This window comes from Hemibagrus wyckioides, linkage group LG24, assembly GCF_019097595.1.
Source record: "Hemibagrus wyckioides isolate EC202008001 linkage group LG24, SWU_Hwy_1.0, whole genome shotgun sequence".
Taxonomy (NCBI): Eukaryota; Metazoa; Chordata; class Actinopteri; order Siluriformes; family Bagridae; genus Hemibagrus; species Hemibagrus wyckioides.
The window spans coordinates 14,134,997-14,151,593 of record NC_080733.1 but is presented as its reverse complement, the minus strand read 5'-3'; the positions used below and the strand labels follow the sequence as shown (position 1 = coordinate 14,151,593).

The following is a 16,597-nucleotide window of genomic DNA, read 5'->3' as shown; positions in this document are numbered from 1 at the left end:
GATGTCGATGAACAAAAAACCTCAACACCTCACGTTAATACATAAAAAGGCACGTCTGAAAAGTTTCATTTAAAAAATATTCCTACACTATGTGCTAGCCATAGGATATAACTATAATCATTTTCTACACCCTATGTAGTGCAAACTCTGAGGAGCTTGCAATTTTTCCAGAATAGCCGCAGATTTTCGGCAGAACCGGGCCGAGCCGTGTCGAGCGACATCACCACAACACGCACTCAGACACAGCCCTGTTCCTTTCACGTGTGTGGAACGTGAGTAGAGTTTGTATAGAAAGTCATTACATATTTTTCTTCACTGGTAGGGGATTAAAAGAAGAATCCTGTGCTTACAAATTCACCAATTCGAGTAGTTATTAAACAAAACAAACACTTTATATTTACAAATTGCATTTAAAAATATTTAAATGCTGTTTCCCTCGTGTATAATTAGGTCTTTACTTGTGGTTGAGACGTGCACAATGTAGCAAAACCTGTGGTTTTCAGAACGATCTGTATTGCAACATTTCACCATGTGACAGGTTTTCCCAGGCAGCCACACACACACACACACACACATACATATTTGGGACACGCCTCTGCTCACCTCACAGGTCTCCCTGCAGGTTTTTTGTGTATTAAATGTCATAACACTTGCTCAACACGGAGATTTCCTAATCTACGGAGATACACGTGTGTGTAAGTGCTTGTTGCCTTGTCAGAAAATTGTTATAGAAACCTGAACCTATTCATAACGTTTCCATTTCCTGAAAACTCACATTAAATGATCTTTCTGGTGTTGGAAGGAGGTGGAGAAGCCGCTGTGTTTGCTGGTGTAACAGCTTGAGCAGAATGTCCCTGTGTGTGTGTGTGGCCCTGCAGATGGTGTACTAACATGGTGATTAGGGCTCTTTCACTGGACTAGACTCTGAGATCAAGCGTGGATTAAAATGGAAACTTTTGCCCCGAGAGCTGCAGCTGATGCCAGTCTGGAGAAAGAGAAGTTCAGCCCACACACCAACCCTACGCACATTTAAAGATTCGTCCGTCCGTCTGTCTGTCCGTCCCCTCCGGGGGTTCTAACATCCAACACAAGCAGAGGAGTAACACAAGTGTCTTAAAGAAGCAAAACACAGAAAGAGCTCGAGTCTTACGTCACTGTAGTTCTCTCGGATGACTTTATAGAGCGCAGGGACCAGCGAGGCCTTTTCCTTCAGAGACGCAGCGTAGCTGGAGATGGCCGTCTCAGGAAACGTCTGCAACACACACACACACACAATCATGCAGGAAGGAAGGAAAAAAAAAATAGTGGCATAATACTAATACACCAAAAGTTCATCCAAAGAGCTTCACTGAAATGCTTTTTAATAATTTGCCATTTTTTAAATTAAAGGCAATTAGAAATAAGACAGGATGCAGCTCAAGGCACAAACTGTTCTTTTGTCATGTTCTATATCTTGCAGGTTATTCATAGAAGATTTAAATAAATAAATAAAAATAAATAAATAAATAAAAATATAAAAGTAACAAATAAATAAATAAATAGAATAAAAATAATTTAACAAATAAATACATAAATATAAATATATAAATAAATAAAAATTACATCTCATTTAATAAGACCAAAAGCAGCTCAACATGACTAACCCGAACCACTGAAAGATTACTAATGTGAAATACAATAAGGAGGCGGGGCTTCCAGAGAGCTAAATCAATCATTCCAGATTCACGTGATCCATTCAGGGGGAAACAGACCCTTATTTCTGAAAGATTTTCACACTTCAGTACTGCGAAATTTTAAATACTGAGATTCTACATAAAATGCATGAATGCAAAAGGTTTGTATTTAGATTTTGACGTCACTGAAAAGGAGGAAAAATGCAAAACAAAAAAAGTTAGGCTACTGTGAGACGCTTATAAAACTGTCCTGAGCCTTCCAGAGAATACAGTAGATTTAACAAAACTTGTTAAAAAGACGTTGTACTGCCCAGGCCGGGTACAACAGCTCAGGAGCGCAAGTGGACAAGTAGCAGCAGGCCTGATGGACAGCACAGCTGTGGGGCTGCTGGGATTTTCCAGAGGATCTCATATCAATATGGCACTCTGTTCTCCATCCTCCCCCTCTTTTCTTTTTCAGAAAGCCTCCTGCAATGAAGCCATGCTTCCGCCTCCGCCTCTGTGCCTACAGAGAGGATCCTTCTGCTGAACACTTTAGTAGCCATTAGCACTTGAGGGGGTGTGAGCAAGTGTGTGTGTGTGTGTGTGTGTGTGTGTGAGAGAGGAACAGAGAGAGAGAGCGACAGAGAGAGCGAGAGAGTGCATATTAAAGCGTTCCAATAAAAAGAGGAAAAAAAGGAAGAAGGAAAGAAACAAAGGAAGGAAGGAAGGAAATGACCCAGAGGCAGAGAGAGAGAGAGAGAGAAATGGAGAACGAGTGTGTGTTTAAAGTCACTGAGGCTATGAGAAGAGAGTGATGGATATGCTCCAGGCCTCATGTCGTATTTACACCTACCTGTGTCCGCTCCAACACCACATCACATCACAACATGAACAGAGTAAAGATGACACAGAGAGAGAGAGAGACAGAGAGAGAGAGAGAGAGAGAGAGAGAGAGTGTAATAGCTCACCTTGAACTCAGACAGCCATTCCTCCACCACACCTTGGTCCATGGCCAGCATTGTTCCTCATCTGGTACCAAGAATCTTCAATCTGCAAGAAACACACACACACACACACACACACACACACACGCAGCCCTTTAGTATGTGTAATCTGATCTGCAAGTTCACACCATGCATTAAAAATCCTGTTAACTCCTGAAATCCTGTTCATATTTGAGTGTTTCTCTACATAATCTAAAAAATAATTCCTTCACCAACATTACTATGCATGTAAATCGTTTTATTTGGCAATAATTAAATAAATAAATTGGCAATCACTAAATAATAATTAATAATAATTTTTTAATAAATTTATTATTATTAATAATAATAATAATAATAATAATAATAATAATAATAGAAATGTTATTTGTAATTCTTGGCTGATTTGTTCATTACTTCTGTAATGGAGATAAAATTTTAAAACAAGGTTCATGACTAATATACAGATAATATTTATTAACCACAAAGCACATCATGTTACATAATGAACTGCTGGAACAAACACTGTACACAATTTACCAGTTTATTTTTAATCTAAAAAATGTATTTTAAATTATTTAAAAAAAATAGCTACTTTATTCACTGTCTTAAAAAAATACATTTACATTAATTAATAATTTATGGAAATGACTAAACAGTTATAGTAAACAGAACAAAGCAAGTACAGTCTGTACAAATAAATGTATTTATTTATTTAATGAACCAAACAAACTGTTCAGTTGCTTTCAGACAGTTTACAATTAAATTAAAATTCAATATCCTCATGAACATATATATTTATTTATTTTCCCTGAACATTTTGTTCGGTTCATTATAGACAGACAGATAGATAGAAACACAGACAGACAGACAGACAGACAGATAGATAGATAGACAGATAGATACACACAGACAGGCAGACAGATAGATAGATAAATAGACAGATCGCCAAAATCTCTCTCCAGAATGTTTCCTTTTAACGGCAAGAAAACTGACTTTTCAAGCGGAAAGCTAGTTGAATCGTAGAAATGGTGTGAAACATCATCACCATGGCAACCTGAGTACAGAGACTGGGGACTTGCAGCGATAAACTCACATCATATATGAAAGTAACTTAACACTTATTACACTACGATGTACAAACCCGGTACAAAAGTGTGAACAAAATGCACCAATAACACGCCTTCCTGCTTTCTGATAACTAAGAGACATATTTTTCCTGGGAAAATATTTCCGAAGAGAGTTATCCAAGACTTCTCTGAATTTTTAAAGACTTTAAACTTTTAGGAAAAAAACCGTTTCTGATCATGAGCTTGCTACTGATTCAAATATAACAAGCAACTAAGATCACTGAGATAAAAAATAGAAATAAAATGATGTATTTGGGAACAAAAGGATCTTAAACATTTATACGTGGATCTTCTGTGTGCTATTTAATCCGTTCAGACCCTCAGTCACTCATAGCTCAAGGCTCGAGCAGCATTTAAGCAGTTTGTTACTGTTCCAAGTCCATTTAACACGCACACACACACACACACACACACACACACACACACACACACACACACACACACACACACACACGGAAGGTAGTCAGAAATCAGATCAAGGCTAACGGTATTAACGACGCTTGCTCCACAGCCTCCACTTCCTCTCCAGGGAGCAGTGAAATGAAATGGAGCTGTAATGAGAGCGCTTTACCTGCAGCGTCCGAGCATCTCTCATCCAACACACACACACACACACACACACTTGTGTAGCTGAGAGAGAGAGAAATATTTATTATATATATATATATATATATATATATATATAGAGAGAGAGAGAGAGAGAGAGAGAAAAGAGAGAAAAATATATAGAGAGAGAAAGAGATAGAGAAAGAGAGATTTAGAGAGAGGGATAGATAGATAGATAGATAGATAGATAGATAGATAGATAGATAGATAGATAGATAGATAGATAGATAGATAGATAGATAGATAGAGAGGATGTAGAGACTCACAGGAGCAGTTGGATGCTGTCACACACAGCTGTATCCTTCTGTGTACAGGATGAATATATACCCCTCTGTCTCATGCCCTAACAATGCAAATCAAAGTCTCTGCTTTAATCTCACTGCTATACCTGTAGCTAAACACACTCTGTCTGTCTGTAAAGCCTTCATCAACACTTATAACTCTCCTCTTCCTCACCAACCTCAGTGTTCACCTTCTTTCAACCTCTTTTTCCTCTAACCCTGAAGAAAGAGAGAGAAAGAGCTAGACAGAGAGACGGGGGGCGGTCTCAGCTTCTCTTCCCCAGGGTCAGTGGTGTTACATAAGAGAGTATACAACTACACAAAGTAATTACAGAGAGAGAGAGAGAGAGAGAGAGAGAGAGAGAGAGAGAGAAATACAGGCAGACAGAGAAGGTGATAAAGAAAAGAGAGAAGAAAAAGAGAGCCCAGGAGACAGAAAAAGGCAGTCAGCAAGATATTACCAGAGAGAAGACAGAAAGTATAAGTTTCAGCAGACAAACAGAAAGCTCAAAAGAGAGAGAGAGAAAAGACAGAGTGGGAGAGGGATAAAGGGGAAGAGGGTGTTAAGAGAAAGACAGAGAGAAGGAAAGGAGGAGGAGAAGGAAAGAAAGATAGTGAGGGAGAAAGGGAGAGAAAAGGGAAAACAAGAAAAGAAAAGATGAGAAAGAGAGAGTGAGAGATGGGGCAGATAGAGCAGGGAGAAAAGGGGGAAAGGGTGTTGAGAGAAAGAGAGAAGGGGAGAAAAGGAAAGGAGGAGAGGTAAGGAAAGACAAGGAGACAGGGAGGAAGCGAGGGAGAGAAAAAGAAAGAGGGAAATAAAGGAAAAGAGAGGGACAGAAAAGGAGAGAGAGAGAGAGAGAGAGAGAGAGAGAGAGAGAGAGAGAGAGAGAGAGAGAACAGTTGGAGAGGAAGAAAAAGGGAGGGAGAAAAGGGGGGAGAGGGTGTTGAGAGAAAGAGAGAGGGGGAGAAAGAAGGAGGGAAGGGAAGGAAAGACAAGGAGAAAGAAAAGTAAAGAGAGAAAGAGAGAGGAAGGAAAGGGGAGAAAGAGAGAAAGTACCAGAACTTACAGAACCCCTGCTATAACCAGTTCAGGTTGCAGATGTGTGGTTTGGTACACGTTTACGGTCAGTTCACATGAACACACTCTAAACTCTAAGGGTGGAGCAGGCAGCACTGTGCAGCTTACACACACACACACACACACACACACACACACACAACGCAACCAGACGTCATTCAAACATTCGTTCATTTTTAATGAGAGCTGGCGAGTTCCAGTGACGGGACGATGTGGCCAAGTGACCGCACATGAGAAGGAGTTGACTATAAATGGGTACGAGGGACTGCAATACACTTCTTTCCCCCTGCTGTGAAACATTCTCCCTGTTTTTGATTACATGTACTCGGTTGATGTGTGCTAAGCCTCGACAGTCTAAGAACAAGCAGGAGAGAGGAAAGAAACTGCTGCTTTATTCGGAGCAGGTCAGACTTTAAGCTCATCGGTTAAGTGACAGAATTTGGGAAGAGCAGAAGCTCAGATTGACACACGACGTGTTGCATGAATGTAATTCACAAATTCAAACCCGGAGCATTTCTCTACAGAAATTCATTTCACTACTAGAGTCTGGTTATTTTTCAAAAGAAGTGACTGCCCTATTTACTAATTATTAGAACGGTCATCAGAATTCCACAGGTCTGTACCAAATCATATACTTATACACTATATTGCCAAAAGTTTTGGGACACCCCTCCAAATCATTGAATTCAGGGGCTGGGCTCGGCCCCTTAGTTCCAGTGAAAGGAACTCAAGGCATTTTGGACAATTTCATGCTCCCAACTTTGTGGGTACAGTTTGGGGATGACCGCTTCCTGTTCCAACATGTCTGCATACCAGTGCACAAAGCAAGGTCCATAAAGACATGGATGAGCGAGTTTGATGTGAAAGAACTTAACTCGAGTCCTGCACCTCAACCTGATAGAACACCTTTGAGATGAATTAGAGTGGAGACTGTGAGCCAGACCTTCTCGTCCAACATCAGTGCCTGACCTCACAAATGTGCTTCTAGTGGAATGGTCAAAAATTCCCATAAACACACTCCTAGACCTTGTGGAAAGCCTTCCCAGAAGAGTTGAAGCTGTTATAGCTGCAAAGGGTGGGTTGACTCAATATTACATTCATGTGCATGTAAAGGCAGGTGTCCCAAAACTTTTGGCAACAGTGTATGAATGAAAACCACATTCTGTGTCTGTTTCTGTTCTTGTTTTTATTTGGGCAAAACCCAAAATGCTTAAACACACACTTGCTTCAATTAACACCCAGCATCAGAGGATTAGATCCTGATGCAATTGAGCACCAAGTATAAACCTGTCCATGCCAAACTCACACTAAACTCTCCACATGTACTGCTGAAGCTACGCGAGTGCCACATGCTCTCAGACAAAAACAGCTTTTAATGGCACCCTGTTTAATTATTTGTATAAATTTCGACACGAGACGATGGATTATGAAGGACGGTGTGTGTACTTTTGCTCTTACTGACGGATTAAGTGCTTCAGATTCCTGCAGGAGATTTGCGAGCTTGGTAATGCAGTAATATCAGGATGAGAGATAATCTGTATGAGCAGGGTTAATAAAATCTTCAATCAGCTGATCTGCTGCCAGCGAAACTCGGTACTCAGCCGTAGCGTATGGAAATCTTTTACTTTGGTTTCACATTAGCAAAGCATCCAGAAATCCAGAACTCAAACATTTGCTGTGGAATGAGTGGAAATGGACCAGACTGGATGCATACATGTGAAAGTCAGTGACAAATATTGGGACTAGAACATAAAGCCTTTGCAAGCACGAACACAGAGATCAGCACAGAGCCACGGTTGCTCCAGAAGAATCAAAAACGTCACACACTCAAGGAACAAGAAAAATAAAGAACAAGACCATGAGGAAGAATCAAAATCAAGAGGATCAACAAGAACAAAAATCATGCAAAATTAGAAGAGGAAAAAAGGATGATGCATCAAGTAAAAGAAGGAACATGAAGAAAAAGAAGTAGTATCAGAAATGAGGAGAAGATGATGATTTAGGAATAAGATAATCATGAAGAAGAAGAAGACCAAGAAGACTAAGACAACCAAGAACAAGAAGATTCAAGTAAAAGAGGAACAACACATTTCTTTCTAACCCTAACCTTTTTGCTTTCTTCAGTCTAGACATGCAGAATAAAATCACACTAACTCAGCACTACATCTCTCTCTCTCTCTCTCTCTCTCTCTCTCTCTCTCTCTCAGTCCGGTCAGATTTACAGCCTGCAGGTCAAAAAAATCCCATTGACATGTCCGGTGCTCTTTAGTTATCCCTGCTGGTCTCTGGACAGATGTTCTGGCCCTGCACTTGAGTTCACACCTGAGTAAATAAACAGGACCAAAGGGGTAAACGTACAAGGACTCGGATTTCAATACCACACATGGAGGCACTGTAGGGAACTGGGGAATTTTGTTTAGGGAGTGAGCCAGATGCCATCCCAGAAATCTAGCCTAGAAGGTGTTGCATGTCTGAGGGAAATAACAAAGACAAAAAGGAGGACTTTAGTTTCTAAAACCCTGATGGACAAAACCAAAGCATGGAGCTGGATGTAGATGCTAGTTTGCAGTCCATCATTACAGACTGTTCGCTTTCTACAATGTCACTGGTACTCACAAAAGAGTGTCGCACTACATCTGTAAGCTAAACCTGAAGTATCTGACGTCCTAGTGGAGTGGTAGACTGCTAGGAATACGAGACCTGCCAGAGGTGCCCCGGACCTGCCAGAGGTGCACCGGACCTGCCAGAGGCACGCTGGACTACTGCTCGTATTCAGAAATCAGAGCTTGTTTTGAGGTGAACAAAAAGTTTCTGATGACTCATGCAAAATCCATGATGGTGACATGCTAAGACCGTCTCCAAACAAAGACTTTCAGTTTGGCACAATCAGCATCCAACAGCCTCGCCCTCTTTATACACCCTTAAAGCGATACAGATGGTGCGACTATGAAATAATTGCAGATCAAGCCTCCAATAAAGAAGAGGCCCTTTAGGCCCATCCAGGCTGAAGAGAGATGTGTTGAACTCATTTCCTTTCCTAGAAGACTCACCATTAATCCCTCATCGCCTCCTCAGCTCAGCAGGAAAGAGTAAAATTAATTTACGAACCTGTTGTGTGTATGTGGCATGTGTACTGGGGCCTGGCGTACAAGAAAAGCAGGAAAGCTTTACATGGAGCGGTCTGTCAGGTTGTGTGAAAATCACATGACCACGCACAAACAGCTTAACTGAGTTGAGATACAAGCATACAATGGGCATGCGCGCACAAAAAAAAAACCACAAACCAAATTTACTCAGCATGACGGAAGAAAAACAAAACGGCCCTAGGTTTCTGCCTCTCTACAGCCATTTTGTGTCATTTTAGCAAAAAGCATACTGTAACTGAGAATTATAATCTCTGATCTCCTCATTGTTTCAGTTTAAAAGCCTAAAAAAGCAGACACTAAAAGCAGGTACTAAATCTTAGGGGAAGTCCAGAGATTTCCCGTCATTGAGGGTGCTTTTACAAACAATCTTTGACAAATTAGTCAGTTTGCTGAGTCTAACGCACAGTTAAAACTTCTGGTTCTACTGAGACTGGTTCTGTGCAGGGTGGAAATATGAAACCATTGGGTAATTGGGTCAGAAACACTGTGATGATGGATACAATCCTTTGCCAAAAAGTGCAAGCAGATTTTGCTTGAGCCTGAAGAACATTAAATCTGTGCTAAATAAAATGATTAGACAGTGAACACAATAGACCTGTGGGTGGAGTTGGAGACCAGCAAGGGGATTATCAGGCCTGCGAGTGGAGTACCAGACCAGTGAGTGGAGTACCAGAACTGAGAGACCAGCGAGTGGACTACCAGATCTGCGAGTGGAGTACCAGACCTGAGAGACATCTAGCGGAGTACCTGACCTGCAAGTGGAGTACCAGATCAGCGAGTGGCGTACCAGACATGCAAATGGAGTACCACAGCCACGAGTGGAACCTAGACTTCTGGTTCTGAGGGGCTTGGAAATATGAAACCATTCATCAGCTGATCAGAAACACAGTGGTGGGAAAATGGACACTGCCAGGCTGCCACTATTGGGCCCTTAAGCAAGACCCTTAACCCTCTCTGCTCTGACACTGTATCATGCTCTGATCCCAACGGTCTAAGCTGGGATTTGTAAAGAAAAGAATTTCTTCACCAAGTGAAATATGTGACAGGCTTCTGTTTGTTCTTCATCCAGTGTTTATCTTCCCTTCTGGTTTATCAGTCCAAATACCCAAAACACACTGCATTTCTGTGGTGCTACAGTCCTCAGCTGTCCTTCTGCGTCTTGTGGCTTAGGCTCACAAATTGCAACCCAAATCACGTACCATGTTTGGTTCACCTGGTGCAGACGAGCTGAATATGAGTCTAATCAATTTCTCCCTGCAGCTGAACCACTGAAAGCAGACTGAGACCCCCTTTGCACAGGACAGGATGTTGTGGTCCACCCAAATGCGAGTGTTGTGGTCTGCTGTGACCTGCTTGAGATCTGCACCGAGGGCAAAAACAAACCCAGGATTTGAACAATCCTGGACGGCTCCCCATGACACAGACGACTCGATGGAAATATTCAATAACAAGCTTTTACACAGCATGGAGTTAGTACAGGAGGTGGTCACTCTTGATACGATGCCTTACAGCCACAGAGTGAGGTTTTGAGAACGCACCACTACTTGCCCACATGAGAAAATGCAGATCCTCAGCAAGCCAGACTGTAACTGCTGTCCTCAGACGATACGTCATCCGATCCAAATGATTTCCTGAAGCAGTGGTTACTCCACTAATTTTTTCCAACGAGTTAACACATTAGCCAGAAACATAATGCTTGCCTAATATTCATTCACAAAACTCAGTGCCCCTTTTTCCTAGCTACAGAATTATGTAGGAAAAATTCTCTCACAGCTATGTTAGGTACAGTTTTAAGACACTTCACTAAATGTGTATTGTTGATTAACTGTTAATTCTTCTTCAAGAAAAGCGGCACACACCAACCAGGCATAACATTATGACCACCTGCCTAATATTGTGTTGGTCCCCATTTTTGCTGCTAAAACAGCCCTGGCCCGTCATACACTGTGTATTCTGACACCTTTCTATCAGAAACAGCATTAACTTCTTTAGCAGTTTGAGCAACAGTAGCTCGTCTGTTGGATCGGATCACACGGGCCAGCCTTCTCTCCCCATGTGCATCAATGAGACTTGGCCGTCAATGACCCTGTCGCCGGTTCACCACTGTTCCTTCCTTCGACCACTTTTGATACATACTGTCCACTGCAGACCGGGAACACTCCACAAGAGCTGCAGTTTTGGAGATGCTCTAATGAGACATGCTATGCTGCGTGTGATTAACATCACTTTAGTTACATTACTTCCTTACTTGCTCTTTTCCTCCTCTCTACAATTAGTTCCCATTTGCTGCCTGATGCACAGAAATGAAACAAAAATCTACTACTGCAGCTGCATCTTATCTTGTTGTATACAACCTCTTATTAAATGTGTACAGAGGGATATATTTTTTAATACATCTCTGCACGCTCTGCTCTCAGCTGTCTGTGGCCCTTGGCTGACAGTGTGGTACTACTTGTTTATGACCTTATAAATTATAAAGCTTATAAATTATTTTTTTTTGTTTTGTCCTAGAAATTCTTCCTATTCCTGTTCTGTGACACTGACCTGAGACACTCGCTGACAGTTTCTTCTTCTGTAATTTAGATTCATAATAAACTCGCCAAGCCACCAGTGAACACGTTGACCACCACGTCCGATTCTGCTGACGTCTTTTGCTTACCTAAAGATAACACTGAATATTACACCTTTCTTCTGTATATATGATATTAGCAGAGCTAGCAGCAGCAGCGTGACTCAGGTTCACTCGGAGAAGAAATAAAATAAATTAAAGCTTGAAAAGGAGTAGAAGAAATGTCTGTAATGCTATACATAACTAATACAGTGGACACGCTTTGCTAATTTGCTAATACAGTGCACACCCGCAGGCGACAACACCAGTGGTTACTAGATGGCCACACATGACTTGGGTTAAGTGATGTGTACTAGTGTGAACATTTGGGAATATACTCAGAGCTCTGAGGCCGGAGACATCCATGATACAAGACATTCGAGATTTAAACTTTAGGTAGAAACGCTGTATGAAAGCTACTCGATAAGCTACTTGAATAAAAAATTGGTCAGGCAACATTACGCAAACAAATGCACCAATAGACTAAATAGTAGAATGAAACTCAGGTTCTTTTTATTCCAACTTACTCAAAAGGATAAATATTAGCATACGGATTTTATAAACCAACATTTATATTGGGAATGCCGTCATTATCAGTCAGCGTGACTTACGTTATTTCAGCAACTCAAAGTGCGTCGATTCCTCATCCAAGCTTCTCAACGTTCAAAGCCAGAACTCCCTATAGTTAGGAAAGGTCCTTGTGCCGTCCATACGTCCGTATGAAGACTAACGCACGAAGCACTGCAGCAGCCAGCGCAGTACTCCTGTCTCGTTTTATATAACCACATCCCTCCTGAAATAGCATGCCACGTCATGCCATAGACGAGAAAGTGGAGCATGGACGATGGTGAAAGAAAGACACAATTTTACGCATCTTCACAGAATAAATTCAAGCATTGAGTGGGCTCCGTGTCCTTCTCCACATAAAAGGCTTTAGAAGTAGTCACCATTCACATCCTGCCTTGTGTGTGTGTGTGTGTGTGTGTGTTCTTCGGAAGACAGTCATTTCTGTGTTTCTTCTGACTGATGACAGAGCACACGCTTCCAAGGGCCTAATTACAACAAGGCGCTCTGGGTACGTCGACAAATCGGCCAATTAGAGCGGCGTGGAGCTAATGACCTGACTGATCTGCATCTCTCTGGGTGCTCAGCACTTCTAAACATCTGACAGACAGAGAAAGTCATTAACAGCCCTCCATGAACATGCCTGCATCTCTCCAATGGAAGATGCCTCACTGTTTTAGCTGCAGGAAGGTGAGAGCAAGAAGCAGCCTTGTTTCCAGGAGACAATATTGTCTGTGCAAATAAAGTCACAGCTAACGGAAACAATATGCTTGTTATTTATGGTCATGAACATTATTTGAATGTATGTATTCATTCAAATGATTTCCATGGAGCTTTCTAACTTTCCTGAACTTTCCACTAATGGAACATATTACGTCTGGGTTGACTTTGGTGCTTGGGCCCCTAAATATGATCACTTTGTTGCTTAATGTAGGTTTGTGATTATGACCACTGCTACAAAAAAAATAAAAAATAAGCATGAACCCTCTGGCTATCCTTCACGAAGCCCTGGAGGTCCATGCACCCCATTCTGAGACCCGCTGACAGAAAATCAAACATACGATAGGTCAGGTCTGCTGTCTGTGACCTGCAACAGAGATTGTGCTCGATTCAGTACACCAGTGGTCACTGCATAACTCATGACAGATGGTGACTTGGAGACTAAAAAACACACCAAAACATTCGGTCCACTGTGACTCATTTGTGCCTTGTGGAAAGAACAGCAACGGGTTTAGACAAACATTTCTCAACATTGCGATGGAAATGAATCGCAGGACAACAATGTTGAAGGATCTGAGATGCGAAACTAAAAGAAGAGCATCTGGTTCAAAGGGGTTATAGTCGCCTCCCCTGCCTGGGCCAATCTGCAGCTCTCCACAGGCTCGGAAATTGGCAGGCTCACTAATGAGAATGGATGAGATACTAATGGAGAGAAAAGACAAGCAGAGACCTTATTAAGGCCCGGCGTTTGACCTTCTCACTGCCTGTCATTGCTGTGTCGCCACCCAGGGACCTGCGAGCGCATATGGAGGGCTGCGATTGCTCATGAGGAATGATGAGAAGCCTGGTTTTCTTTTTCTTTGGAAAGAAGCTACGATATGAAAGAACTGTCCTGATATTAAATAGTCTAGATCAGGGATCCTCAAATCTGGCCCACGAGATCCACTTTCCTGAATCACTCTAACCTGAATCAAACACACACATTAGCATAATCAATGTCTTCAGGATCATTAGAAAAATCACAGGTGGAGGAGTTTGATCAGGGTTGCAGCTAAACTCTGCACTGCATTGGCCCTCCAGGGCAAGATTTGAGGAACCCTGGTCTAGATCATTACCAGAATCAGAGTTCAAATGTAACTCATATGTAGGGTGTTGCTTTTTCCAGGATTCTAGGTTAATCACAGGGTATGATCATCATTTCCCTTCTATCTCATCCTTTTTTTTCCACCCAATCAAGTGACTCCACTGCACTCGTGCCATCAACCCTCCGGAAAAGCCTGGTCAGGTCATCCAGTCTGGGATATAGACTAGAGAAATGCTGTTTGCTTTTATAGCTTCATTAAACACAGCATCCAAAAGAAAACACAACACATCTGACCCTCAGGAAAAACCACACAGATGAGTCAGGAGGTGGATGATGGTGAAGCATGTGGCATTTACTAACGGGGGGTTGAAGAACGGAGAAAAAGAAAAGAGGACAAGAAGGAAAAGAGGAGGGATACACATGTCTACTGCATACTGAGCATATATAATACTTTGGCCCTAAACTTTAACCCTTTAACCTCTAACAGACAGAGAGGCAGACCGACAGACAGAGAGAGGCAGTCCGACAGAGACAGAAAGAGAGAGAGAGAGAGAGAGAGAGAGAGAGAGACAGACAGACAGACAGAGAGAGAGACCGACACAGAGAGAGACAATATTTTCTTAATGCCTTTTAGGCTTATGTAAAATTGATGGGTCTTATTTGTCTAAAATAAAAAATGTATTTTTAATTTGTGTGTGTGTGTGTGTGTGTGTGTGTACCCAACTCCATTTAAAGACTAATAAAGCTAGTCTTTCAGTAAAGTATAAAAGCAGGACGAGTCGGTCTGTGCAGACAGCAGCTGTGAGCCGAGGCGGTTCAAAAAGCAGGATTTTACTGTTCGAGTCGCACATGATGCTGTTAAGAGATGCAGCAGATATGTAGAAACAGGTAGGATTATTTGGACTATATTAAAAAAGCTTAGTCATGGTCTGTCTGCTGCAGCAGAGAAACATTCTCCATCGTAGAAAGGACATTATTTACTGTCTAGTGTCACCCAAATGAGGATGAGGTCCCTTCTGAGCCTGGTTCCTCTCAAGGTTCCTCATATCATCTCAGGGATTTCATCCTCACCACCGTCGCCTCAGGCTTGCTCATTAGGGTTAAAATAGTAACTTAACTATGTTTCTTATGTTCTGTAAAGTTGCTTTGAGATAACATCAATTGTTAAAAGCGGAATACAAATAATATTGAACTGAATAGTGAACCCTTTTTCAACCATCTCACTCTCCGCCCTGTCCACTTTGCGCTTCTGTAGCCGTCACCGGACGCCGTCACCGGACATGTGCCTGAACCTTCTCAACATGCCAACGAACACGAAGCTCATTAGCGTTTAAGAAACTTGGCGTAAATGTTTTTTTATTGGGTTTATTCAAATATTTATACTCAACTGATGAATGAGGCCCATGGTTAGGTAAAATTTTATCAACAGATCTCAGAAATATCTCGTCAGAAAGCCCAATTTGTGATTTTACATTGTTCTACATGTCCCTTCACCTCTGACTTGTGTTTGTGAACATTTAAATCAGACCTTGAACACTGTATCTACGTTATCATAACACAAAAATGTCGAACTATGGCACTGTGACTGATAACACAAGTCTCCCAAGTAAGTGCACTTAATAAACTGGCAACCGAGTGGATGTGTTTACACAAAGATAATTACTGATTTCATAACACGTAAAACTTATCTGAACATAAACTCGTTTCGTTTGACGACGCTGAAGTGTGCAACGCTGCCATTAATTTAATAAAAGCTTCTCTCGGTGTAAATATATGAGCCAGAACAACATGGCTGTTTATGCAGTACTTAGCTTACCAAGAGGTAGTAAGGTTACAGTGAGAATGTCTGCATTTAGATCAGCATCTAAGGGTCAGAGCTAGAACACTGAGAATGTATTTATTTATTTATTTAGTTATTTATATACAAATAAATAAATAGGTTGGTCCAGTGCCAGAACACCAAGGTTTCACTTTTAAACAAGTTCGGTATTTCAATTTCTGTATTGTATATAGGTGTGTGTGTGGGTTTGTGAGAGTGTGCATAAGGTCAGGCATCTTTTCTTTTTCTCTTTCGGTTCCTACGAGAGCTATTCCTGTATCCCTTCTCTGCAATTTCAAATAAAAGAAGAAATTAAAAACAGCCGGCTCCTCGCACCGTCCTTTCTGACCGTCACCTTTTCGGCTGATCTCATTAGAGATTTCTTCCGTTTCACTGGAATACTACTTCACTTCTGTGGAAGCGGTATGAAAACCACAAACTGCTGAGCTGTGGCTAGAACGGGCTTCCTCGACACGATGGCAAAAGACGAGAAGAGACGAGTGCAGACCGCACAGAGAGACCGCCGCACTGCATACAGCTTAGTGCTGCAAATGGAGAGCAATTCATCCAAATGTAATAGCACTAATGAGGCGTGTAAAAGTGCAGAGCAAACAGCGGTGTGTTTGCTTTTTCTCTTAACTTTCGTGAAGCAGAGAGACGCTCCATCACCTGTGGATCAGTGTGTGGATAAGGATTGCCTCAAAACATAAAACCTAATTGAAATAAAACAAATCATTTGTACTCTGTAAAATGAATCTTTGGCCCTGGTTTGGTTTTGGATCCATTATATCACTATAAGTCTGAATAACATCGCTGTGCATTAAATTCCATTCAGATCGAAAGGTCCAACCCAAATTACAGTCGTTCCTGCTGCACTAAAATAGTCTGATGTTTTTGTCTTACTGTGTGTTCATGTGTTCCTG

General features: G+C 41.6%; 1 protein-coding gene across 5 annotated transcripts in view; it reads right to left on the bottom strand.

The window, feature by feature from the left end:
* Nucleotides 1-16,597, bottom strand: part of hycc1 (hyccin PI4KA lipid kinase complex subunit 1) — a 38,508-nt gene that overhangs the window by 13,541 nt on the left and 8,370 nt on the right. For 3 of the 5 annotated variants that reach the window (XR_009203453.1, XM_058377919.1, XM_058377918.1), the window contains exons 2-3: nucleotides 2,624-2,705; nucleotides 1,151-1,252 (exon numbers count right to left, since the gene is read on the bottom strand). Coding sequence is in view for 4 of the 5 variants with exons in the window: in XM_058377919.1 (XP_058233902.1) it covers nucleotides 1,151-1,252; nucleotides 2,624-2,674 (153 nt within the window). In the remaining variant the exon portion in view is untranslated. Of the gene's footprint in view, nucleotides 1-1,150; nucleotides 1,253-2,623; nucleotides 2,706-4,640; nucleotides 4,663-12,098; nucleotides 12,599-16,597 lie in introns of those variants that run through there. The other 2 variants (XM_058377920.1, XM_058377921.1) reach the window with 2 other exon arrangements.